Source organism: Mytilinidion resinicola (genome assembly GCF_010093595.1).
Source record: "Mytilinidion resinicola strain CBS 304.34 unplaced genomic scaffold BDZ99scaffold_6, whole genome shotgun sequence".
Lineage (NCBI taxonomy): Eukaryota > Fungi > Ascomycota > Dothideomycetes > Mytilinidiales > Mytilinidiaceae > Mytilinidion > Mytilinidion resinicola.
The window spans coordinates 1,085,962-1,107,299 of NW_022985442.1; the positions used below are offsets into that span (position 1 = coordinate 1,085,962).

Consider the following 21,338-nt stretch of genomic DNA (forward strand, 5'->3'; position numbering starts at 1 on the left):
CCGGATTGAGTTGCGCATCACGTGCTCGCCTGACCTATACGTGACATGTAATTCTGGAGAGAGAGGTATTCGCATTACTTTGAGAAGAGAAAGATGAAGAGCGGGATTAACGCTTTGAAAAAAGGTAAAGAAGCTTGGGAACTTTTTTTGTATTGCATGTCGGATAATGAGAAGCACGTGATCCAATTATATAAGCGATATGGTTCCATGGGTTCTCAGAGAAGGTTGTACTAATGTTCGTTCTTCGTTGCGGTAATTCTTCATACTAAGACAGCTTGGTATCGATTCCAGTAACGCCAGTCTATTACCCCGAACTCAAGGAGATTAGAGAATGGAAACAAGAAATGAAAAGCCTACGGAAGCGTTGACACATATTGCAACATATCAGGATGCACCTCATCGGGCATCGTCTCTATCATGGTCGCGAACAGATCCGGATTGAACACCGCGTTTCTCTCCGCATTCCCCTTTTGAAGCCATTCGTCGATCCGGTCACGACCTTTGTACATGACCATCATCACAATCCCGAAATCGTCGACGTCCCAGCTCTTGCCATCTCGCAACACCGAATCGAACTGCATGTTCTGGCACCAAAACGGGATATTGTCTCTGACGGCCGCGCTCCACTCGAACATCGACGACGCCGCCCACAGCGCCCGCTGCGCCGTGAACGAGAGCGACGTGATGGCCGCGCCCATGGTGCAGTAGCCGTTCTTGACCAGCGTGTACATGCCTTTGAGCGTGTAGCTCATGGCGATGGTCCGCCGTACGCTCTCAGCAAACAGCCACGCGCGCCACGACGCCGCGTTCGTCGTCGTCGTGACGACCTCTTTCTCCGTGCGGTCGCGCAGGTCCTGCGTCCACTGCTCCAGCACGGGCTCGGCCGCCTCGGCCAGCGTGCGCTGGCGGATATCGCCATCGAAAAGCCGGATGATTTGGAAGATCAAGAGACTCTGCACGGCCGCTAGGACCTCCAGCGGCGTCCAGTTCGCTGTTCTAGTCACGCGGACCAGCTCGTTGGCTTTGGATTCGATGACGGTGAATGCCACGGTGGAGTTTTGCTCCGTCTTGGTGCTGTAGATGGCGCACGCGGAGTACGCGTCCTGCAGTGACCGTGGCATGTTTGAGGCGAAGAGTTGCGGGTGGATGAATGGTGCTTTCCCCTCCTTTACCCACTTCTCGGGGAACGTCTTGAATTCGCGGACGGCGAACGTCATCTCTGGTTGTGCGAGCGATGTCTGCGTGGGGCCCTCGTATGGTAGGAAGTCTGGCAGCGGAAGCACCTCTGTATCCGGAGCGAGAGTGTTGCGAATGCGCTGGGACTGCTCGGCAAGGTGCCCGTTCCAAGCTTCAGGTGCGTGGAGAAGCACTTCCAGCCATGGGAAATCCAATTCGGGAATAATTGTGTCCGATATTGATGGGTTTATCCCCGGGTACAGACAGTCGATCCCCTTCTTCGCGCAGCGCTGACATTTGGGGAGTTTGGCATCGCAACGTCGTTTTCCTTTTACGCAAGCTCCGCAGGATTTGCGGCGGTTCGGAATGTCCGCCATCGCTGCCGGAGGTGGAGTGCGGAGTGACTCTCTATATCAGGACAGACAAATGGACTGCGATTGTGCGGAAGATAATGGGAGAATGTAAGCTGCATGTGGAGAATGATGGCTGACAAATTGGCCAGATTCTGCGCCGTGATTGGTCTGTATTATAGCTTCCGCAACCTCCGCAACTACTCCGCAGTTCTATTGATATATAATGAGTATGGGAAGAATCGCCTTTAAGTTTCACTTTTGACTCTAGATATGGGGACTTGAAAAACGAAGAAAGAAAAGAAAGTAGAGCTCTTGAATTGTAGGCACGAAAGATGGCTACGGAACGTAGGCACAAAAGGTAGCTACAAAGCCTCATTTGACACTGTTACTGCAAGATTCATGCGTAGAGTTTTCTGCATTCCTTGCGATTCCTTTAGAGACATTCTTAGGATACTATGCTCATAGATTATCGTATTTTTGAATGGTAGACGCAGAGCCTGAGGTGGTCTAGCGAGTCAATCTGCAGAGTGCTCTTCGTCGTTGAACCTACCTTTTCCTATGGATCTTTAATTATACGGCCTGAAGCAAATAGTAAGAAAGCGTAAACAGCAGGACGGGCTAAACTATACGGATGAGAAAGTGGTGTTGGCCCAGGATAGCACCATCTCCACAACTAATGGCGCGGGGTACAAGATGAGGGGCTATGCTGTGGAAATAAAGCTGCTTAGAAATCGACGCGTCTTGCATCATCCGAGCATGTATGTACTAATGAGGGCGCGATAACATATAAGCTGCTGTAGGATTCAATTTAATGGTAGCATATTACGTTCAATAACAGAACTTAAAGAATACTGATCGTGTCATTCCAGCACCAACCCTTACGCCAACTGACTCGTGCACGATTCTCAACCCTCTCACCACCCATCATGGCTGCCAACGGAACCACTCCAAAGATTACACTTTACACTAACCATCGCTGTGCGTTATCTGTAAGACTTGCGTGGGAAGTATTACTAACGCAACATAGGCCCATGGGCGCATAGGGCTCACATCACTCTCAAAGAGATCGGGCTTCCCTATGAGGAGGTACCCAGCCTCTCCTTTATTAACGCCCTATTCTTCCGTTAACCATGTATCGCAGGTCATCATTGACCTCGACCGTCCCCGTGATCCCTGGTATCTAGAAGTCAACCCGCGCGGTCTCGTCCCCTCCATCAAGTACTCCAACGGCGCCATCAAAGACGAGATCATCACCGAATCAGGCATCGTGTCCCAATTCCTCGCCGACGCGCATCCCTCGCATCTCCTCCCGACCTCTAACACCCCCGAAGGCGCCCTCAAGCGCGCCCGCATTAACTTCTTCGTCGACACGTGGTTCTCCAAGATCGGGTCGTTCCAGTTCAAGATCCTGCTAGAACAGGACGAAGCGAAGCAAGAAGAGATAGTGAAGGAGTTCCTGGCGCTGGTGGAGAAAGAAATCGAGCCGCTTTTGAAAGACGCAGCGCCGTTCTTTGGGGGGAGCGAGAAGCTTACGTTGGCCGAGGTATGCTAAAAAACTGACTGGCATCTGCAATGCTTTATTGATGGTGTCTATAGGCTTTGACGGCGCCGTTCGCACTGAGGAACAGCAGTCTGTCGAAACACGGTGCGCTTCCTGCGTCGCTCGGGAAGGGGCTTGATGCGCTGCCGAACTATTCGAAGTGGGCCAAGGCGGTGATTGCGCAGGAGAGTGTTACGTACATTTACGATGAGGAGGCAGTTGTGAAGGGGACTGTCGCGAGGGTCGCGAAGCTTAAGGCGACCGGGAAGTAGGGGACCAAGAAGTCAGCGGTCGTTACGAATGAGGAAGCTCAGGGAGAGGAGTGTCTGATAACAAATTGAAGTTTTCCATCAATAACAAACGCGTCGACATGTTTTTGTTAAACGTTGAACAGGAACAAGTTATTTGATCAAGCAGATAAACCGCAGAGATAAAGAATCATTACTCGGGATATCACAATCATTATTCGTGTCGCCATCCATGCCGCATGTGAACACAACGCCGCCGAGACTACATCTCTCCTGCCATGTCTCTGTCAATCTGAATCAGAAGCCCAACATGCACGCTGCAACTTCAAGTGCATCACGAAACCTCCCTCGTCTCCAACATCATAATGGACCTAGGTAGAGGCGCGTCGCTTGCGTTTGGCGCGATGGTCACCCCGAAGCGCCGAGTCGTCCATGCTTAACTGAAGCATAAGCTGGGCCGCGTTCATCTCTCGCTCGGTTGCTTTCGCTGCGAGGTTGTTGTGTTCTGGGTCGACCGGCTGCTCGATGGACTGCACGGGATGTGCTACGATATCGTCAGACTCATCGCTAATCTCTGATAACCCTCTCTTGTTCCTCGGCTGGTCTTCCTCAACACCACTCGGCACTGAGTACAGCAATGGCTTCGGTGAGCCAAACGCTGGCACAGAGCGAATCTCGCCGGGGGAGTTTGATCGGTTGATCGACGTCCAGCCTCTGCTCGTCGGCGAGACTTGCGGTGAGAACAGGTACTTGTCGCTCTGATCGGTGTCGGTACCGTAGCCGCTTTCGATGTCGGCCGGTTTTGCCTGGCGATGGATAAAGGTCTTAGTCGTCCATGGCTGATAGGTGGTTCGTGAGCGCGGCACGTCCATAAGCATAGACTGATCGCGAACGGAGGCTTGTCGGTCTTCGCTCTCCTGTCTCCAGCGTTCGCACTCGGCGGTGCATTGATTGGTTATCGATTGATCGATGAGGAACTTCCCGAACGTGGGGTCTTTGGGGAGAGTACACATGGAGAGGAACTCTTTCCCGAAGATAGGTGTCAGAGCGTGGCGGATGGGGTAGCAGAAGGTCGCAGCCACGGCTTTGGCGGCCTCGAAGGGCATCCAGTACCCTAAACCCGATTAGCTATATGTCAGTGAGTGTTCGAGAATGACGAGTTACCTTGAGCCGCCAAAGAGCCTCCAGTGATACTGTGGCTGATATCCCGCAACCCAGGATTCAGCTTTAATACTTTCGCAGGAGTCGTCTGAAAATTTTAGTGTTTGCTTGCTGTCAGACGTCGAAGGATGCATATACCTTTGAATATTTGCAGCACTTGAAGAATGGAGTGATGCGGACGAGTCCGATCTCGTAGTCCCACAGGACTAGATACTCCTTGTCGTCGCCGGGCTTCTTGAATGTATATTGGAAGACTGCCTGGGTTAGTCTTTGCTTGCCTTCGAAGCAATCGGCGGTCTGTTGGCTACTTACCTTCAAAACTCTCCCTCCCGGTCTTGGCCATGAAGTCCTTCTTCTCACTGTTGTAAGGTATGTGGCGACAGTACCTACCTATCTCTCCTACGGGATGAATCTGATACTGGCGATGGTAAGTAGCGAGTTCTTCATCATCTCCTGCCTCATGAGGAGGATAGTTGACGGGCCCTTTGAACTTGGACCCTTCGGTAAATACCGCAGCGTCCTTCGGTATCTTCTTCCTCTTTGGGGTCGAAGTGTGTGTCATGAAAGACCTGGGAATGTTGGTCGGAGTAGGACTATTTGAGTCGCGATAGTCATAAAGGTCGCTGCATAGCGGGTTCAGCAGCGATTGGATCTTCATCATAGAGACTTGTTCCGGCATTTGCGGTCGACGCCGCTACTCGAGAGTCGAAGCGGTCCTCCAAGACCCTTGTCAGAGAGTACGCCGGGAATGGCTTGGAACAGAGACAATGCGACGGCAAGACTAGGATGCGGTGTTACCAAGCAAAGTTTGGCTTGCAAGTTTGGTGGAGGGCGGTGCTCGAATGGTTGGAAAAGAAGCTGGAGAAGGTGCGTTTGCAGAAATGGCTCACGAGGACGAGATGGCCACCATACACCATTCGGCTCGTAGAGTTGCCTTCACCGGATGGCGCTGTGAGGTGATGAGTATGGGCTGGTTAGGCTTGCGGCTTGGGTATCTTCGGACGATAGACCCTTTTTCAAGTTTTCCGGTCGACGAAAGACGCCAGCAATGGATCTTGTTGGGTATGTGCACGCGCCGAACCGTTACTCCGCTGGAAAGGTATCCGTTTGCTACTCCGAAAGGACGATATCAGTCTGATCGGTTCGGTGTCCAACGGATGCTTGATCGGCTATCGAGGGAAGCGGGCCAGAGCCGTGGCTATAGGAGAATTGACAGGTCAGCTTGCATAGTCATAAAGTGTGCCGACTGGTCCACTGATATATAGGGACAACCAACCGACTGCTGCGATTTTCGATGAAGTATGCCTGTGATTAATGTGATGCGGATGGTTTCTAAGAGCGTGTTTTTGGATGATCGATCACTGATTTGAGCAACGTTCGAGCAGAGGTGTGCCGATGCTGTTGCCACTGTCAGTCTTATAGCTCGTATTCTTTTGTTCTTTGAATGGTTGGTTGCTACACCTACCCGAAAGGTGCGTCGTCAAGGCTTGCTTGGTTTAGCAACACTTTCAAAGAGGGGTGTTGATATGGATGGTGCAAGTATCCAAGCAAGTTGCTCTCCTCACAGACCAGAGGGAAGGGGTGTCGATTCGTTCCAAAGAGAGTACATAGGGCACACGCGGAATACAATGACGAGGGGTGGAGAGATAAGATCGAGGGAGGGTGTTTCACTGCATTAACCACAGCTTCCGCCCAAACCCTGCACCTTTCCAGGCTATCTCTGGCGCTCCTGGCGCTGAGACACTTGGTGAGAGACCCAATCCATACAGCAAATCATGCCATGCACGCTCGTGCCGCCAGCATAACGCAGGTTGCCAGGTACGCAACATACACTGGGCGTGGAAACCCAACCACGCAATCGCCCGGTTTGACCCCGTCCCAGCCTCCCTGGCCTTCCCCAGCTTTTTTCGGGAGGTGTGTTAGCGCTAGAGCGGCCAGTAGACTCACCGTACTGTCGTTGCTCCTGGGGGTGTGCTACGCCTAGCTTCTGACACGACAGCCACACCTGCGCACTACACACCATCACGATGGCAATCGGCCGCCCGCCATGTTTCTGGTGACTCCAGCAAGGCTCGACAGCACGCCCTCCTTCCGTAGAGCGGTGACAGGCATCGGCGAATCGGCATGGTTGTTGTATGCAGTTGTCCGCGAAACAAGCGCACATACCTGGCCCGTTTTGCGCCGCAAACGTGGGCGGCCTCCCGATTCTGGATGGCATCGTCGGGCCTCTGCGCTGAGATCAAGCCGCGGGACGGAGAATGGTTGGATCTAAGGGCATCAGCGAGGTTGGCGGCCGCAGTCCTTGATTGGCATCAGTACTCGAGGTATGTCGACTTCAACGGCACCCTCTCTACGTATTAGACGAGTCCTACGCTATGTATCGCCGCTTGAGACGAACATAGTCTACAGCAGCTAGACTGATGAACGGTTGGGAGATCGGAGCTGGGGTGGCCATTGGTGAGAGCTGATTGTCACTTGATTGTCGGTGTGTTGTCCATCGATGCTCTACTGCTCGCACTGGACCGTGCCTTACCATGTGTTGAGAACAAAGAAGCAGTTTCAGGCGGAGCGCGTGCCTTCTTCACCGCCGTTTGTATTCGCGGTGTCGAGAAGGCGGTGATTTGTGTCTCGCTCTGACCGCCAGAGCAGGAGCCTTCTTTTGCAGTATACTGTAGACGTAGTAACCCGTGACCCATACTTCAGTTGAACCTCTTCTAAAAGCCTTCTGGAAGTTTAACGGGCGCCTCTGGCTGAGTCTGTGAGTTCCCGTGCCGAATTCGATCAGACCGTTGGGGCATGTTGGCTGGAACCTCCCGTCAGCCGTTTGACTTTCGTCGTCTCATTGACCTCGGGAGCGACAGAGCGTCCTATCGTGCTGGACTTCAAGACATATTCCGTAACACATCGCCTGCCCAATCCTTTGCGTCAATGGGCAGGGAAGACGGCCACTGTGAGAGACAAGCGCTTCAGCATCGGCCGCAACGGACAACGCCTGACCTCAAATCTCATCATCGCCTCTAGAACGTCTGCTATTTCCGCTTCGGCTTGAACAATCCAAAAAGCTGGCCCTGAGGAGGCACGGGTGAATGAATCCAGACGTCGTGCCACGATTCGGTGGAATTCCGTTGGCCGCCTCCGTATAGACAGCGCCAGTATCATGCTCCTTTTGCGCCTCCGGCTAGCCCTATCAAGCGATCAAATCTCTTTTGTCCTTTCCGGTGTCCTTTCTTGGTACTTGCAATGTATCAAGTTGATTAGGTGCGATCCCTCTGATGGGTCGTCTCTAGTGTCTGCGACGAGCGTACGAAGCATTTCTCCCACGTACCGTTCGCAATCCCAACTCTCTTCTCCTGTTTCCTCCACTCGTCTTCACGAACTCACGCCACCCTCGAGGTACCTGTCCATGTCCCAAAATCAGAGTTACTCCGTACGACCAAGCTGTCAAGATCTGGGAATTCAGCCGAACCACAGTTCACCCAGCTTCTACAGCAACTTACAAAATGGCATGACAGTGTCCGCCCGTCGCTGCAGCTCTCCAGCCAATCCCGCGTTCCGCCGGCATCCTAGGTGTGGCGCGAGGGCCTCAACGATTCTCATCGTCCGCCCAGAGAACGTCAACGACGTCTGGATTGCGTGCGCTTGTACGCGACTAGCAACGAGTGCCGGGAAATGATACTACTCCTTCGCGCAAGCCATGGTTACGCGCAGCTCAATAGCTCGACGCCGCAGTGGCACGAGCAGCGTGGATGTCCACGATACCTAGCGGTGCACCGTGCGACGCTCTTTGCCCTCCACCTTTGCGATTCTATACCCCCTATACGCATCCCACTCTTCACAGCTTATCCAGCGATCCTGGATACCCGCAGTCCCCATTTCTCAGCTTGCAAGACTGCCACGAGACTGACCGGCCCCAACGCTTTCGCTCACGCTCATGAGTAGACGCACAAGGAGCACACTGGTATCACAGCCGCTTTGTCTTCTCTCTCCGTCGGCAAGCCGACGCAGCAGCAGTAGCTCCTCTCCCCGCAGCCTTCTTCCCCCTGTGTTCTGGCGTACAGCATGCATCCTCGAGCTGCTGGGCTCTCCGTACGACACACCTGTCAAAATCTCGGGCGCCGCACACTGGCCTTCCCAAGCAGCAGTCCTAGTCGGACGCCACGGTGCTACGGCTCAGGAGTGCCGGTGCCGCGCTTGCAAGTACACCCTGAGGCCGAGGCGGGTAGCTGCAGATGCCGCGGTGTCCTGGACTCGCAACACATGCGGGGGAACGCTCCTTTTTGACGAGGTAGTACGTAAGCACGATGGCGGAGACCTGGCGAACTGGAATAGAAGTCTAATCGTGGCGTCGTCGAATGGTGTTGAAGTGTTGGGCGTCCCCGGTAGAGCGCCTGTTCTTGCGGTCGTTAACACGAGCACACAGCATCGCGATGCAGCCACAGCACGATGTCGAGCAGGACACCACCTACGCAGCGATCCCCGCCTCTAGCTTCCTGTCACTGTCAGTCAGTCATACATGCCGCAGCGTAGAATAGCTCTCTTTCCCTGCCTATACCTCACCCAAAACCACCAACCTCTCCACTTTCTCCGCCCTCGAATTTAAGACTCTCGATCCCTATAGCAAGCAAGCAACGTTCCAGCAATCAATCAGCGCCCCACGCACACCAAACCGCTTTACTCCACTCCGTCCTAGGCATTCTCCAAAAGCGGCCACCGAGACCCCGACATGCACCTCTCCGCCACCCTGCATGCTCCGTCACCTCCTAACTTTCACTGACTCCCTCGCGGGGGCTCTCTGGCTTCTTCTGCCGACTCACTCCACTCCCCTTTGCGTAGCCTGTCAAGTGTCAGAAACTCAAAAAACCCCACGGTGTGACAGGATAGCCACGGGTCGGTTGACAAATCCTCAACTCAACTTCAGCCCGTGGCTGCTAATTGGGCTTGTGCGGGTATGCGGGTTGTACGACACGGGAGGGTCGGAGGTCGGAGGTTCACTGTTTCAGGAGAGGGAGAGGCATGATATAGTATTAGTAACCCGGCTAACGTCACAAAAAAAGGAGGTAGAGAATTTACCTGTAGGATGGGCGGCGCACTTAAGTCTTTGATAGAAGCATAGTAGTTAGCATAGGAGTACTAGCACGAGATCTAGGTTATTCAACGCCGCGAGTTCCATGTGCCATCACTACCGCAGTGTCGCTCGCTTTAAGGAAAAGGAGGATATGATCTGAAAATTGTAATATACAGTCCCTCGGAACGCCTGTGAGAAAGTGCACAATCGTTAATTAGCAGCTCCCGAGCCCGCCTGCTTGAGCCTACCCAGCACGGTCCAATCCTGCAGAAACCCAGTCCAACGAACCGAAAGAAAAGCCCATGATCATCCGATCGCCCGCGGCATGGCAATGTCATAACGGGGAAGCGACGGCTCCTCCATATAGGACGAGGCACCTTCCCTCACATCTCCCTTACTCGCTATCATCGTCTTCGAAGCTCGGCTCACTAGCCTCATCTTCGCTCTCATCGTCGCTGAGGGTAACCTTGTACCTCGGTTTCACTGCCGCGGCACGACGGCCGGGACGGGCAGATGTGGCTCGCGCGGGCTTGACGATGCTCTCATCGTCTTCATCATCGCTGAGGATATCATTGGCGAGAGCGTCGACGTCTTCTGCATCCCCCATCTCGGTGTCAGAGTCAGCCGCGGCTTTCTTCAGCGCCGGCTTCGAAGACTCGTTGAGTTTGGCACGCTTTGCAGCGTAGGCCTTAGCAGCGGGAGACAGTGCGGTCGTCTTCGCAGCAACAACAGACGCGACGGGCTTGGACTTCGCGACAGGCTTTGCTGCTGCTTTCGGCGCAGCCTTGGCAGTGACCTTTGGAGCGGCTTTTTGAAGGCTGAATCCGAAGTCTTCGTCATTGTCAGAGCCGAGCATGGTGTCGTTGGCGTTGCGAGGCGCTGGCCTCTGAGGGGAAGCCTGTGGCATCAGCTTGGTGTAGTCCGTTTCGTCATCCGAGATCTCCAGGGCAGATTTCGCTGGTGCGCGAGAAGAGATCTTAGAACCAAGGCCATTGAAGCTAGCAGCACTACCTGGTCGATTTCCGCTTCCGGGACGGCCTGCCGCTGTGGCAGAAAACAGAGGGCGACCGTTTGCTGTGCTGTTGGCTCCGATCCCCTTAACCATCATGCTAACATCGCCGAGAACGTCGTCGACATCGTCGTCGTCGCTATCATCGGGAATGGTATACTTCGGCACTTTCTTAGTTGCGGCACGAGCTTGACGAGCGGGAGCTGGCTTTTCCTTCGCCTCTTTCGCCACGGCAGCAAACACATCGTCGTCATCGTCTAGATCGCTGTCAAGACTGGCCTTTGCAGGCTTCGCAGGCTTCGTCGTGGCAGGCCGGGGCTTCTTGGAGGCAACTGGGGGCTTGACCACCTCCACAATGTCATCTGCAGCACCATCCACCGATATCGCATCCGTCGTTGGTCTCTTGAATGCAGCTCCATTCTTCAAAGCTTGCGTCGCCTGTTTAGGAGGGTCGTTGGCTTTCAAATATCCTAGCAGACCGGCGGGCTTCTTGGGTGCGGCAGCCTTCTTCTTATTTTTCGGTCCAAAATCCTGGTCACTTAACTCATCGCTATCGTCCACCTTGCGCTTCTTAGACTTGCTGGCTGCACCAATGCGCAGCTTGGCCGAAGCACGGCGTCCCATGTTAGCAATTTTCTTGGCGGCCTTAGCCTCGTCGGCAAGCTGTGCGTGCCACTCCTCGACAAAAAGGTCCAGATCGCGGTTCCAGAGATCCTTGGGACTGAGCTTGATAAGGTCATCTATTTCGACTTCCTTGTCGCCAATCTGTTTGAGGAGTTTCTCGACTCGTTCTTGTGTCAAAGACCAGATAGCCATCTATATCAGGTCAGTAAAAAATCAAAGGATGAAACTTGAGTACTTACACCGAGCAGGTAATCGTAATCACCAGCGCCGACTGCTGCGTCTTCTTCGCTCTCCTCCTCTTCGACAACTTGCTCCATCTCGCCGGCGTTCTTGGCATCGACGACCTTCGGGAACGGCTTGAAATTGAGCTTCTTAAGCTCGGTAACAAGGACAGTCTTCTTCTTTTTGGAAACTACGAGCTTTCCATCGATGATCATTTGAATGAAACGTGACTGGTTGCTCAGTTTCTCAAGCTCTCGATGCATTTCGCTCAGAAGGTATTGCTTCCGCTTTTCGTAGTATCGCAGGCGGATGCCATAAAACTCTTCCATGATATCAAGGACTGTGGCGTACTTGTGAATACGACCCTGGGCATCGAAAGCGACCAAGTTAGTCGTGGCCACTGTCGAAGACAGCTTAAACGTCTCTTCAAACCCCTTCGCTCGTGCGTTCGCCATATGCTTGTCCTCCATCTTGATAACGAAGTGAACCTTCTCCGGAGTGTTATACTCAGTGTAGTCTTTTATGAATGACGGTACCTTTTCGGCCTTCATGATGTCCTCCAATTTGTCCTTGAAAGCCTGTGTCCAAACCCGAATGGGTAGTTCGGTGATTTCAACCGTATTCTCATCCAGCTCGCGAATGGTTCCCGAGAACTTTACGCGTTCCCCACCAATATCGGTGACTTCTCCAGTGAAATTGCGGAACCAAGGAGTCATCGGTTTCATGTCTTCCTTGCTTCCAGCCATTCGAATTTTCAAGTTCTCGACAATGTCGACAGGATTGTAGTTGGGAATGCTGGAACTCCAACCAGTACCAATACCATCCGAACCGTTGACGAGAATCATTGGGAGGATAGGAACATATATCTCTGGTTCGATTTTGTGCCCATCACTCTCCCCATAGTTGAGCAACGCATCATCATGCTGGTGGAAGATCCTCCGCGCGAACGGCGAAAGTCTCGTATAAATGTAACGAGCGCTAGCGGCATCGTTACCACCTTGAAGACGACTACCGAAATTTCCACTGGGTTCCAGGCAGTTGATGTTATTGGACCCGACGAAATTTTGAGCAAGGCCAACAATGGTGCCCTGCATAGAGGCCTCACCATAGGCGTAATCCGTAGTTCCGGAAACGGAACCCGCGAGGTCGACTACCTTGACGTCCTTCCTCAGATTACGTCGTAGGCAAGTATACAGAACTTTCCGCTGTCCAGGCTTGAAGCCATCCACGACGGATGGAATCGAGCGAAGATTGTCAGCCATGCTGAAGAGGATGAGTTCTTTGTTGACGAAATCATCATAGGATATCTTGTTGCCGGTGAGGTCCAGATGGTTTCCAGGTACGAACTCGCGGAGCCACTCTTTACGGGCATCGGCCTTCTTCTTCGAAAAGGCCAGTTCGATAAGCCCCTCTTCGTGCTCCTTCATCCGGTGGAATTCCTTCAGATGGGTATCGAGATCACGGAAGTAGACTTGAGCGTCTGCAGTGCTGCTGGTGCCCAATCCCTTGAAGTACTTGTGATCCCAGCCCTTCTGATGCCCTGGTTCCTCTTTCCATTCCTCGTATTCCGGCATCGAGAAGAACGATTTTAGCTGTTTCGGGTGTTTTGGATCGCCCTTCCAAACCTTGACGATGGGTGTAATGAATTCCATCAAGAATCCGTCAAGCTTCAACAGGCTCGGAAACTGCACCTGGAGGAAATTGATAAGGAGGCCTTTGATATGACTCCCGTCGTGATCTTGATCCGTCATAATCATAAGATGACCATACCGAAGATTTTTGGTGTCAGTGTACTCTTTCTTGTGCTGAAGGCCCATAAACTTCTTGATGTTCTGGATTTCTTGATTCTTCGAGACCTGCTCCACAGAGGCGTCGCGAACATTGAGTAGCTTTCCGCGGAGGGGGAAGACTCCGAACAAATCAGGGTCCACGATGGCTCGGCCAGCCAAAGCAAGCAAACTCGCCGAATCACCCTCAGTCAGAATGAGCGTGCATTTCCATCCATCCTTGGTACCGGCTTTGTTGGCATCTGTAAGTTTGGAATTGTTCATTCGCGATCTCCGGTTACCATCAGACTTTTTCAAAAGCAGATCGGCCTTCTTGTCGGCCATGTGGAGAATGTTGGTAACGACCTCGGTTTTCTCGATGGCCTTGAGGAACTTGTCGCTGACGGTAGGGGTGCTTCCGAATTTGTTGGACTTGGTAGTCAACTGTTCCTTCGTTTGAGAAGTAAATGCAGGGTTGACAATCGAACAGTTGACGAATAAGAAGATGTGGTTTTTGATCTGGTTGGGTTTCAATGGGAGACCACCCTTGTTTTTCTTCTTGACAACTGCAACGAGCTTGTCGACGATTTGATCGGCGATGTAGTTGACATGTGTGCCTCCCAATGTTGTAGAGATAGAGTTGACGAAGGAGACTTGCTGAAACGATCCATCGGACACTGCAAAGCCCACCTCCCAGCGCTCGTGTGGGGTATCGGTGATGATTACGTGAGTCTGTGATTCTAGATCGTCGTTTTGACTTTCCTCTTTACCTTGATCCTTGGCGATGGCTTTAGTGTACAGCTCCATGTACTTCTTGAAGTTGTTGACCTGGACTCGTTTCCCGTTCAGCCAGACTTTCACACCTTTGACAGTTCCCGCGAGGTCGTAAACTCTTCGCTTCGCCAGTGCTTCAAAGTCGTCGTCCATACCGACCATACTAAATCGCTTGAAGTCGGCGGTGTAAGTGATTTTGGTGTAGTCATCGTCCTTGATTGGGGTGATCTTGGCCTTTCCCATTTTCGACATGTTGTCGTTCCACGTCTGCACATATTTCTTCTTTTGCCTCGAGTCTACAGTCTCGACAGTGAACTCGGTACTGAAGACGTTACAAAGTTTTGCACCGTAACCGTTGCGACCGCCCGTAACCTTCTGCTGGTCGTCGTCGTAGTTCGAGGAAGTAAGAAGGTGGCCGAAGATCATCTCCGGGACATACATTCCATGCTCCTATTGCTAATTAGACGGACACAAAGTAGTCAGGAGATCGTCGATATTACCTTATGGATCTCGATGGGAATACCCTTGCCGTTATTCTCTACAGAGATCACTCCTGCCTCCTTGTCGATAACCACCTTGATTCTGTCCATGTTTTTGTCATTCTGCTTGTTGTCTGCAGCGTTCACCAGGATTTCGTCGAAGATCTTGTAGAGACCCGGCACGTAGCTGACGTCGCGGAATTCCATAATCTCAGTCGTGGAGTTGTAGACCCACATCTGCTTTGTTATACTTTCCACGGAGCCAATGTAGGTATCGGGGCGTATTATAATATGCTCCAAGTGGGAGAGCTAAAGACAAGTTAGCATGAAGTCAAGTCAGTTGCGAAGGGTGGCATCACCATCTGGAAGCGGTCGGCAGCTGACCCCTTGCCCTTTGCCTTTGGAGGCGACTCATCTACGCCATCTAACCCAAAGCTCTCGTTCTCGACAGGAGCTAGGGGCTTCGTGGTCTTCTTAGGCGCCGGCGCCTTCTTGGGAGCCTTCGCCTTTGGTGGTGTGTCGGCAAGCAAGGAGTCGTCATGATCGGAGATAGCATCGTCCATCTCGATGTCGGAATTCTCCTGGTCGGAATCTGCTTTTCGCTTCTTCTTAGGAGCCGCGGTCTTTGTGACCTTGAGTGTTGTTTGTGTCGTGGCTTTGGGTGGTCTACCTCGAGGTTTCGCTGCGGTGGCAGGCTTTTTCGGTTTCGGGGCGGCTTTGAGTTTGGTTGCTTTGACGGCCTTCATAGGCTTCACGGGCGGCGCGAAGTCAGAGCTTGCGCCGTCGTCGAAGACGGAGTCCTCCAGTAAGGAGTCGTCCATGATGAATTGTGGAACGCTAGAGCGGCTCTCAAGAATTGAAGAAGTCCTGCAGGACGAAACGGCGAGAGCGAGCGACGGTGCAAAGCTAGAGCATGAATTTAAAAGAAAGAGGGTGTGAGGGTGCGCGGTGGTGGGCGTGAGGGGCGTGTTGTGTTCGTGAGTTCGTGGAGGGCCGTTGTTTACTTTGGCTCCACTTTTAGCCGCAAGGGCATAGGCGCTAAGATCGGCCCGACGCTATCTCCGAAAAATCTTAGCAGTGAATGTTATATGTGGTGAGTTCCAAATGCCTGCGTGTTAAGGAGATAAAACCGTGAGTTGTAGCGAGGTTCTAGTGTAGAAGTGAAGGCATTCGTAGGGCCAGTCGATTGTATCAAATTCGCAGCGCATAGAAAATGACATAAATCCGGCGGAATCGTTTACGAAACCAATGGGGTTTCGATGCTTTTCATGATAGGTAAACGTTATGAAGTGTCAATGGTGATCGTGGAAATGTCGATAAGTAAGGCGATAGATGCGACGTATGGCGGATGGTTGGTTTTGTTTTGGGTCATATTATTTGCCGATTTCGAAACCTCTATGACCTTTTATCTTGTCTCTTGAATAGACAGAGACAAATATCACTGACCGAGCTGACACGAGTGGTAACCCTCGTAGTTGGCAGAGGATTTCAAGTTCGTGGGGAAATGAATTTGGATTTATCTCACTATTCTGCTCCCTCCCGTCGTCAAAGGTGACCCAGGTGAGGCCGGAAGATAAGATGCAGCCGGGGGAGAAATTTAAAAGTACTGGTATACCTTCAGGCATCAGACTCCAAGATTACTCCATAAAAGCCAAAACTCCAACGCTATGCTCTGCTTGTAAACACCAACTGATGCCAATACCTTCCCAAGCAATATAGAAACCCAGAAACCCTTTAGCATATGACCCCATCGTTCTCGACCTTGACTTCGACATGTCCCACACCATCCTTAGTTTTCCTCCGCTTCTCGTTCCGTTTCCGCCGTTTTCCCTCCCGTTCCTTGTCTTCCCTCTCCTTCGAGACCTCCAATCTGGCTTCTAGGTCAATGACCTGCTCTGTGCTTTCCTCCTCCCGCTTCCTCTTCAACCATAGTAGTCGTTGATGCACCTCCTCCACGGAAGCGCGTTTGACCTCGCCTGTCTGCCCAGTATTGACAAGATGCTGCTTGCTGTTGAGATGTTCGACGTATTGCAAATTATCTATTTGATCAAGTTAGCAGCGCTCTTCAATATGATCAGACAGTCATACTCGCCCTTAAATGTCAAGTCGCAGGCTTCGCAGTAGAAGCCCGCGCCCTTCCCTCTCTTCCCTACTGCGCTCCCCGCCGGCACCAGCGTCGTCTTGCCCACCATGCTCGCGACATCAAGCCGGCCAGCGCGCGCCTCCGTATCCCGCGCATCTGGTGGTGTGGAAGCTCGCCGATGGTATTTTTTTCCTGCGAGATGTGCCTCGTAACGCGCTTTACCCTCTTCGCGGTCCTTTGCGTCGCGATCGCGGCCTTTCGCCGCATATTCGTCCTTGTCCCAGGTCTTGCGGAAGCTGGTGTCGCCACCTGGTGCACCTCCTCCTGCGCCGTAGGCACCTTGTTTTGAGGAGCTCATTATATATGTGTAATTCGGGGTACGACCAGGGATTTTGTGTCGCGATCGTGGGAAGCGGAGGTGTTGCGGGGAGTCTTGAAGTTCTGGAGCTTGAGGTTTAGAAAGCTTCATTAAAATGACGTTAGCCAATCATAAATATGCACAACCCGTGCACAACACCACACCAACCCCTCAACCATCAAGGCTGTCATCTCACTGGCATGCAAAATACCAAGCAGGTCAATACCCGAGTAATACCCCGCTCATTCACCTTCCTGGTTAATCCGAAAATAAAGTAATGCCCAGGAAATGAGCCCGTAAAAAATACAGGTGTCACCGTTTGAAGTCCCTTGATATTCTACATCTTTAAAAGACTGAGTCACAGACACTGTTTTGAACGATCTATAAACTCGCCAGGTCACCTCAAAGAAGGTTATTCACCAGTGCTCAGAAGCGGGTCTAACGCTATTACATTCCCGAACATCATGGTTGAAGTAAAGTCACTCCCGAATGAGCTCTGGCTGCACACCCCTCTCCTCCCAACATCAAAAAGACGCATCTTAGCTGCAGAAAATTCAAGGCTTATAGCTCCGGATTCCTATCCCCCGCATCATATTTGCCCGACGACGCGAGGCACTAGACACCTTCAAGAGAGTCATAGAACACCCTACTTTACGATTTCTTGCCGCACCTGTTACGCAGCGGGGGTACTATCAGCTTTCTACGGGCAACGCCGTGCTCGCTTGAACAGCGGCTACGGCCATTACCGCTACTATCCGATCGCCAGTAAAGATGAGATTGAAGCGGCGCTTGTGTAACACACCTTTGGGAAATCACAGGGGTTTCCGAAGAGGCTGGCTGAAGGTAGGGATGGAGGTCCGGAAATGGGTTCGTATCCGCATAATTCGTCCTCTGCAAATGCCGGTGTCATGGCATAGAGCAGCTACTTTGGCATCCTTCATATCAAGAAAGAAAGCAATAAGTTCATATGGCGATACATCCGAGCCGCAATGTGGTCCTTTTACCATCACCCAGACTATACCTCAAGCTTTAGAAGTCTATTCTGTTGCTGCCACCCAAGCTTCAACAGATATCGAGAGGCCCCCTTTCACGCGCATGTCATAACATGGCGTCTGCTCTTCATTCTATTTCTGTTTATGGCTGCCCAGATTGTCCAATCGATTCCGTGAGCTGCCACATGTTGTGACGAGGTTCACAAGGCTGTGATTCAGCCTTGCAGATGGGGCAGTCAGCTCGTCCAGCCGCATACGTCTTAAGAAGCCGGCATTTCAACAATGACGCCACCTTACAGGCCTGATATTTCTAAGCTCTCCATTTCGTCTACAAACTAAACTTCGTTGTCCTTCTCTTTTGCAACCTTTCTGGATTTCGTAATGAATTCCGAGCTTTTTTTCAACCCTCAAGATGTCATCTTGGAACCCCTGGAAGAGCACGACGTTGAGTCAGTCCGTGTATCGCGATTGAAACCAGTTGGATTTCGTCAACCTTCAGATCTACTCGACAAAATTACACATGGCGTAAAGGGGCTTACTGTAAGCCGGTCCTTTGCCCACACGTATTGGAGACTTCCACCTCGCAACATCCGTGTTTTGTTGCTCCGAAGGGGTAAAAACAACGATGTATTGCAGCTCGATCTTGTTCGTGCTCCGTTGGACAACCTTCCAGATTATGAGGCCTTGTCTTATGAATGGGGTGACAGCCCAGCGGTGAACCCCATCATACTTCGCGATTTCACGACGCTCGTCACCGAGCGATATACGAATGCTAGATCCAGATTGCAATTTTTGTTGTTCAGAATAGTTGGAACACGCACCCTCATCGGCAAGAACCTCTTCGACGCCTTACGGGCAATTCGGAAAACCGACAGGCACGTCAAAATTTGGGTCGATGCACTTTGTATCAATCAACGCGACTTGAGCGAGAAGACAGAGCAGATCTCAAAGTACATGTCTGAGATATACAATCGAGCGCTCAATGTGCGAATCTGGCTAGGCGGAGCAAGCGAGCGAAGTGACATCGCCATGGACTTTGTCAAAGAACTTGTCCAATTCGAAGAACTCAAAGGCATATTTCACCGAGAGGAATCTCTACAAAAATGGGCCGCTCTGATCGAGTTGATGCGAAGTAGGTGGTTTAGCCGACGCTGGGTGATTCAAGAGTTATCTTTGGCACGAAGTGCTTCAGTGTACTGCGGTACCAAAGCGGTCCATTGGGATGACTTCGCCGATGCTATTTCCGTCTTTATGGAGAAGCTGCCTATGGTGAGGTCTGAATTCCAAAGCGCCGAAAAGATCAAGATCAAAGCCGAGGGCCTCAACGCGGTTGAAGCCTTTGGAGCTCGAGCTCTCGTCAAGACAACAAGTCCAGGCAATTTGTTGCAAAAGGGTAATGACGGCAGCATTATGGAGCGAAAAAAAACTATGGAAGAACTCGTGTCTAGCCTTATCTCGTTTGAATCGCAAGATGCTAGAGACACGGTCTACGCCTTGCTCGCCATCGCTCGCAACCAAGAGCGGAATCGGAAAGCTCTACAGCCAGACTACAACAAAAGTCTCCTCGAGGTCTATACTGAATTTGTTCGGCTTTGCATCGACACTTCTGCTTCCCTGGACATTATTTGCAGACATTGGGCACCAGTCAATACGACGCTGATCATCAAGCAGCCAAAAGGCGAGAACCTTCGATTCGATACTACGCTCCCCTCGTGGATACAGAATCTGAATGCCTCAGCTTTTGGAACTCCCGATAAGATATTTCGCGGTAGAAAGAACGCTGACAGTCTCGTTGGGCTGCAAAGGATCTACAATGCTTCCGGGAAGCATACGGCCGAAACTGCTGAGTTTGCACAGAGGACACAGCAGAGATCTTCTAACCCTCCCTTGCCTGAGGGAGTCGAACTCACCGAGACCTATGACGGTACACTCACAGTCCAAGGCCTCGTACTTGGCTCTATTACTGCTCTTTCCCCACGCATGATTCCAGGCATCCTTCCCAACGAGGTCATTGCCATGGGCGGATGGGACTACTCGCTCCAGGACAAGGAGCTCACAGTCGACTCTATTCCCGATAAACTGTGGCGAACGCTCGTTGCGAACAAGGATCCAGAAGGCCAGCCACCAGAAGGCGTCTACAGGCGCTCATGCGTTTTCATCCTCCAACGCGAAGACGTGAACGGCGATGTCCGCATGACCGAGCTCATGAACGACCCTGAGTGCCCAGAACAAGTCGTCAGCTTCCTGAAGCGCGTCCAGGACGTCACCTGGAACCGCAAAGTATTCATCGGGGGCGAGTACGGGGAGCTATTTGGCCTAGTACCGAAGAAAGCTAAGGAAGGAGATCTTATTTGCGTTCTCTATGGCTGCAGCGTTCCTGTTGTCCTCAGACCGGTAAAGGAGAAGCCATTGCTTGGGCAGCGGGTTGACCCCCAATCTGCGGAGAACTACCTTGCGAGTTATCGCACTGTCGGCCGCAGGCGTGCTTCCACCACGTCGAAGTCAGTCAAGGTTGACACAGCTGCGTCAACGACCGCGGACCGAGACGACTTCTTCATTCCCTTCTCTCAACCGAGAGAAAGTGGGCCCAGTACCGAAACGAGCTCACCGGCCAATCCATGGACGGAGCAACCATGGGCAGCTCAGGCGGATATTTTATCACCGATCCTTGAAACAGAGCAACTAATTCCCGTCGACCTGCCTGCTTCGTCCACTAATGGCTACCAATCCAACGGCGGCCAACCCAATGGCAGTCAGCGAGATCCAAATACGAACAGCCCACCTACCTCTGCTGTCGACTACTCAGACCTCGGATCAGCCAGCCAGCCAAGCCAGCCTGAGCCTAATGCCCCTACGTACTACGAGCTCATCGGAGAATGCTACGTCAACGGTAAAATGGATGGCGAGGTGTGCGATATCGAGGCATACACAAAAACCCTTCAGCGGTTCGTTCTTGTGTAGCGGCCTCGAAGCAATACGGATGTCGCACTTTTTTCGTATTGGTTTTACTCTCACGTCTGCTGATTTGATTTCGCTCATGTAATCTATCCGGTCTTTGCTATACTCTTTTTACCAGGTCCAGTCCTTCCCGACATGTCCTAGCTGCAAAATTTGATGTAGTTATTCTCGAATCTTCAGGCTTCTAACAAACACCTAATCAAGTTGCTTCCCATGCTTGTTCAGAGTCCGATAACATATATTGCCCGTGCACTCATCTAAACCCACTGACGCAAATAGAGGACGCAAGCTTTGCGAGAAGCCATGTCACGTGATGCTCCCGTGCGCTCCTAGCGAGGGAGCGTTCAACGCCGGATGATGGCTCTATTAACTCTGCTAGAGCGATAATCGTCACTGGACGGACCATTCTTCACCATCTGTCTACACTCAAGACAAAGAACTATTCACAAGTCCGAACCGTAATACTTTAGGGCGCTGCTAAATGTACACCCTATATTTACTCGGTGTACACCCCTTTTCTACTCCGTATA

At 51.9% G+C, this 21,338-nt stretch overlaps 6 protein-coding genes across 6 annotated transcripts; 2 read left to right on the forward strand and 4 right to left on the reverse strand.

Moving 5' to 3' along the window:
• Positions 1-133: 133 nt before the first annotated feature.
• On the reverse strand, positions 134-1,581 carry BDZ99DRAFT_461111 (uncharacterized protein). The gene has a single exon (XM_033719542.1). The coding sequence runs from the start codon at positions 1,551-1,553 to the stop codon at positions 354-356; it is 1,200 nt and encodes a 399-aa protein (XP_033579361.1). The 5' UTR covers positions 1,554-1,581; the 3' UTR covers positions 134-353.
• A 711-nt stretch (positions 1,582-2,292) lies between these two features.
• On the forward strand, positions 2,293-3,521 carry BDZ99DRAFT_461112 (thioredoxin-like protein). Its single transcript, XM_033719543.1, has 4 exons — positions 2,293-2,507; positions 2,557-2,615; positions 2,671-3,072; positions 3,126-3,521. Exons 1-4 carry the CDS (start codon positions 2,456-2,458, stop codon positions 3,339-3,341), a joined length of 729 nt encoding a protein of 242 aa, XP_033579362.1. The 5' UTR covers positions 2,293-2,455; the 3' UTR covers positions 3,342-3,521.
• A 26-nt stretch (positions 3,522-3,547) lies between these two features.
• Positions 3,548-5,136, reverse strand: BDZ99DRAFT_413095 (DNA-binding domain of Mlu1-box binding protein MBP1; the record flags this gene model as incomplete). The annotated part of the gene is made up of 4 exons (XM_033716678.1): positions 3,548-4,431; positions 4,482-4,566; positions 4,617-4,732; positions 4,791-5,136. 4 exons carry the CDS (start codon positions 5,134-5,136, stop codon positions 3,689-3,691), a joined length of 1,290 nt encoding a protein of 429 aa, XP_033579363.1. The 3' UTR covers positions 3,548-3,688.
• A 4,442-nt stretch (positions 5,137-9,578) lies between these two features.
• BDZ99DRAFT_439511 (type II DNA topoisomerase) lies at positions 9,579-15,238 on the reverse strand (the record flags this gene model as incomplete). The annotated part of the gene is made up of 4 exons (XM_033717657.1): positions 9,579-11,368; positions 11,416-14,388; positions 14,439-14,726; positions 14,777-15,238. The coding sequence occupies 4 exons, from the start codon at positions 15,236-15,238 to the stop codon at positions 9,938-9,940; spliced, it is 5,154 nt and encodes a 1,717-aa protein (XP_033579364.1). The 3' UTR covers positions 9,579-9,937.
• Positions 15,239-15,913: 675 nt separating this feature from the next.
• BDZ99DRAFT_507677 (uncharacterized protein) lies at positions 15,914-16,858 on the reverse strand (the record flags this gene model as incomplete). Its single annotated transcript, XM_033724266.1, has 2 exons — positions 15,914-16,456; positions 16,510-16,858. The coding sequence occupies 2 exons, from the start codon at positions 16,856-16,858 to the stop codon at positions 16,152-16,154; spliced, it is 654 nt and encodes a 217-aa protein (XP_033579365.1). The 3' UTR covers positions 15,914-16,151.
• Positions 16,859-18,153: 1,295 nt separating this feature from the next.
• Positions 18,154-21,034, forward strand: BDZ99DRAFT_558352 (uncharacterized protein). The gene has a single exon (XM_033727231.1). It carries the CDS (start codon positions 18,232-18,234, stop codon positions 20,809-20,811), a length of 2,580 nt encoding a protein of 859 aa, XP_033579366.1. The 5' UTR covers positions 18,154-18,231; the 3' UTR covers positions 20,812-21,034.
• Positions 21,035-21,338: the final 304 nt, after the last annotated feature.

Excerpts from the sequence above, each read along its gene's own strand:
- BDZ99DRAFT_461111 (XM_033719542.1), bottom strand. The coding sequence starts at position 1,553 with ATGGCGGACATTCCGAACCGCCGCAAATCCTGCGGAGCTTGCGTAAAA.
- BDZ99DRAFT_461112 (XM_033719543.1), top strand. The coding sequence starts at position 2,456 with ATGGCTGCCAACGGAACCACTCCAAAGATTACACTTTACACTAACCAT. Across the intron at positions 2,508-2,556 it reads ACTTTACACTAACCATCGCT|GCCCATGGGCGCATAGGGCT; the intron begins GTGCGTTATCTG and ends AACGCAACATAG. Across the intron at positions 2,616-2,670 it reads TCGGGCTTCCCTATGAGGAG|GTCATCATTGACCTCGACCG; the intron begins GTACCCAGCCTC and ends CATGTATCGCAG.
- BDZ99DRAFT_558352 (XM_033727231.1), top strand. The coding sequence starts at position 18,232 with ATGAATTCCGAGCTTTTTTTCAACCCTCAAGATGTCATCTTGGAACCC.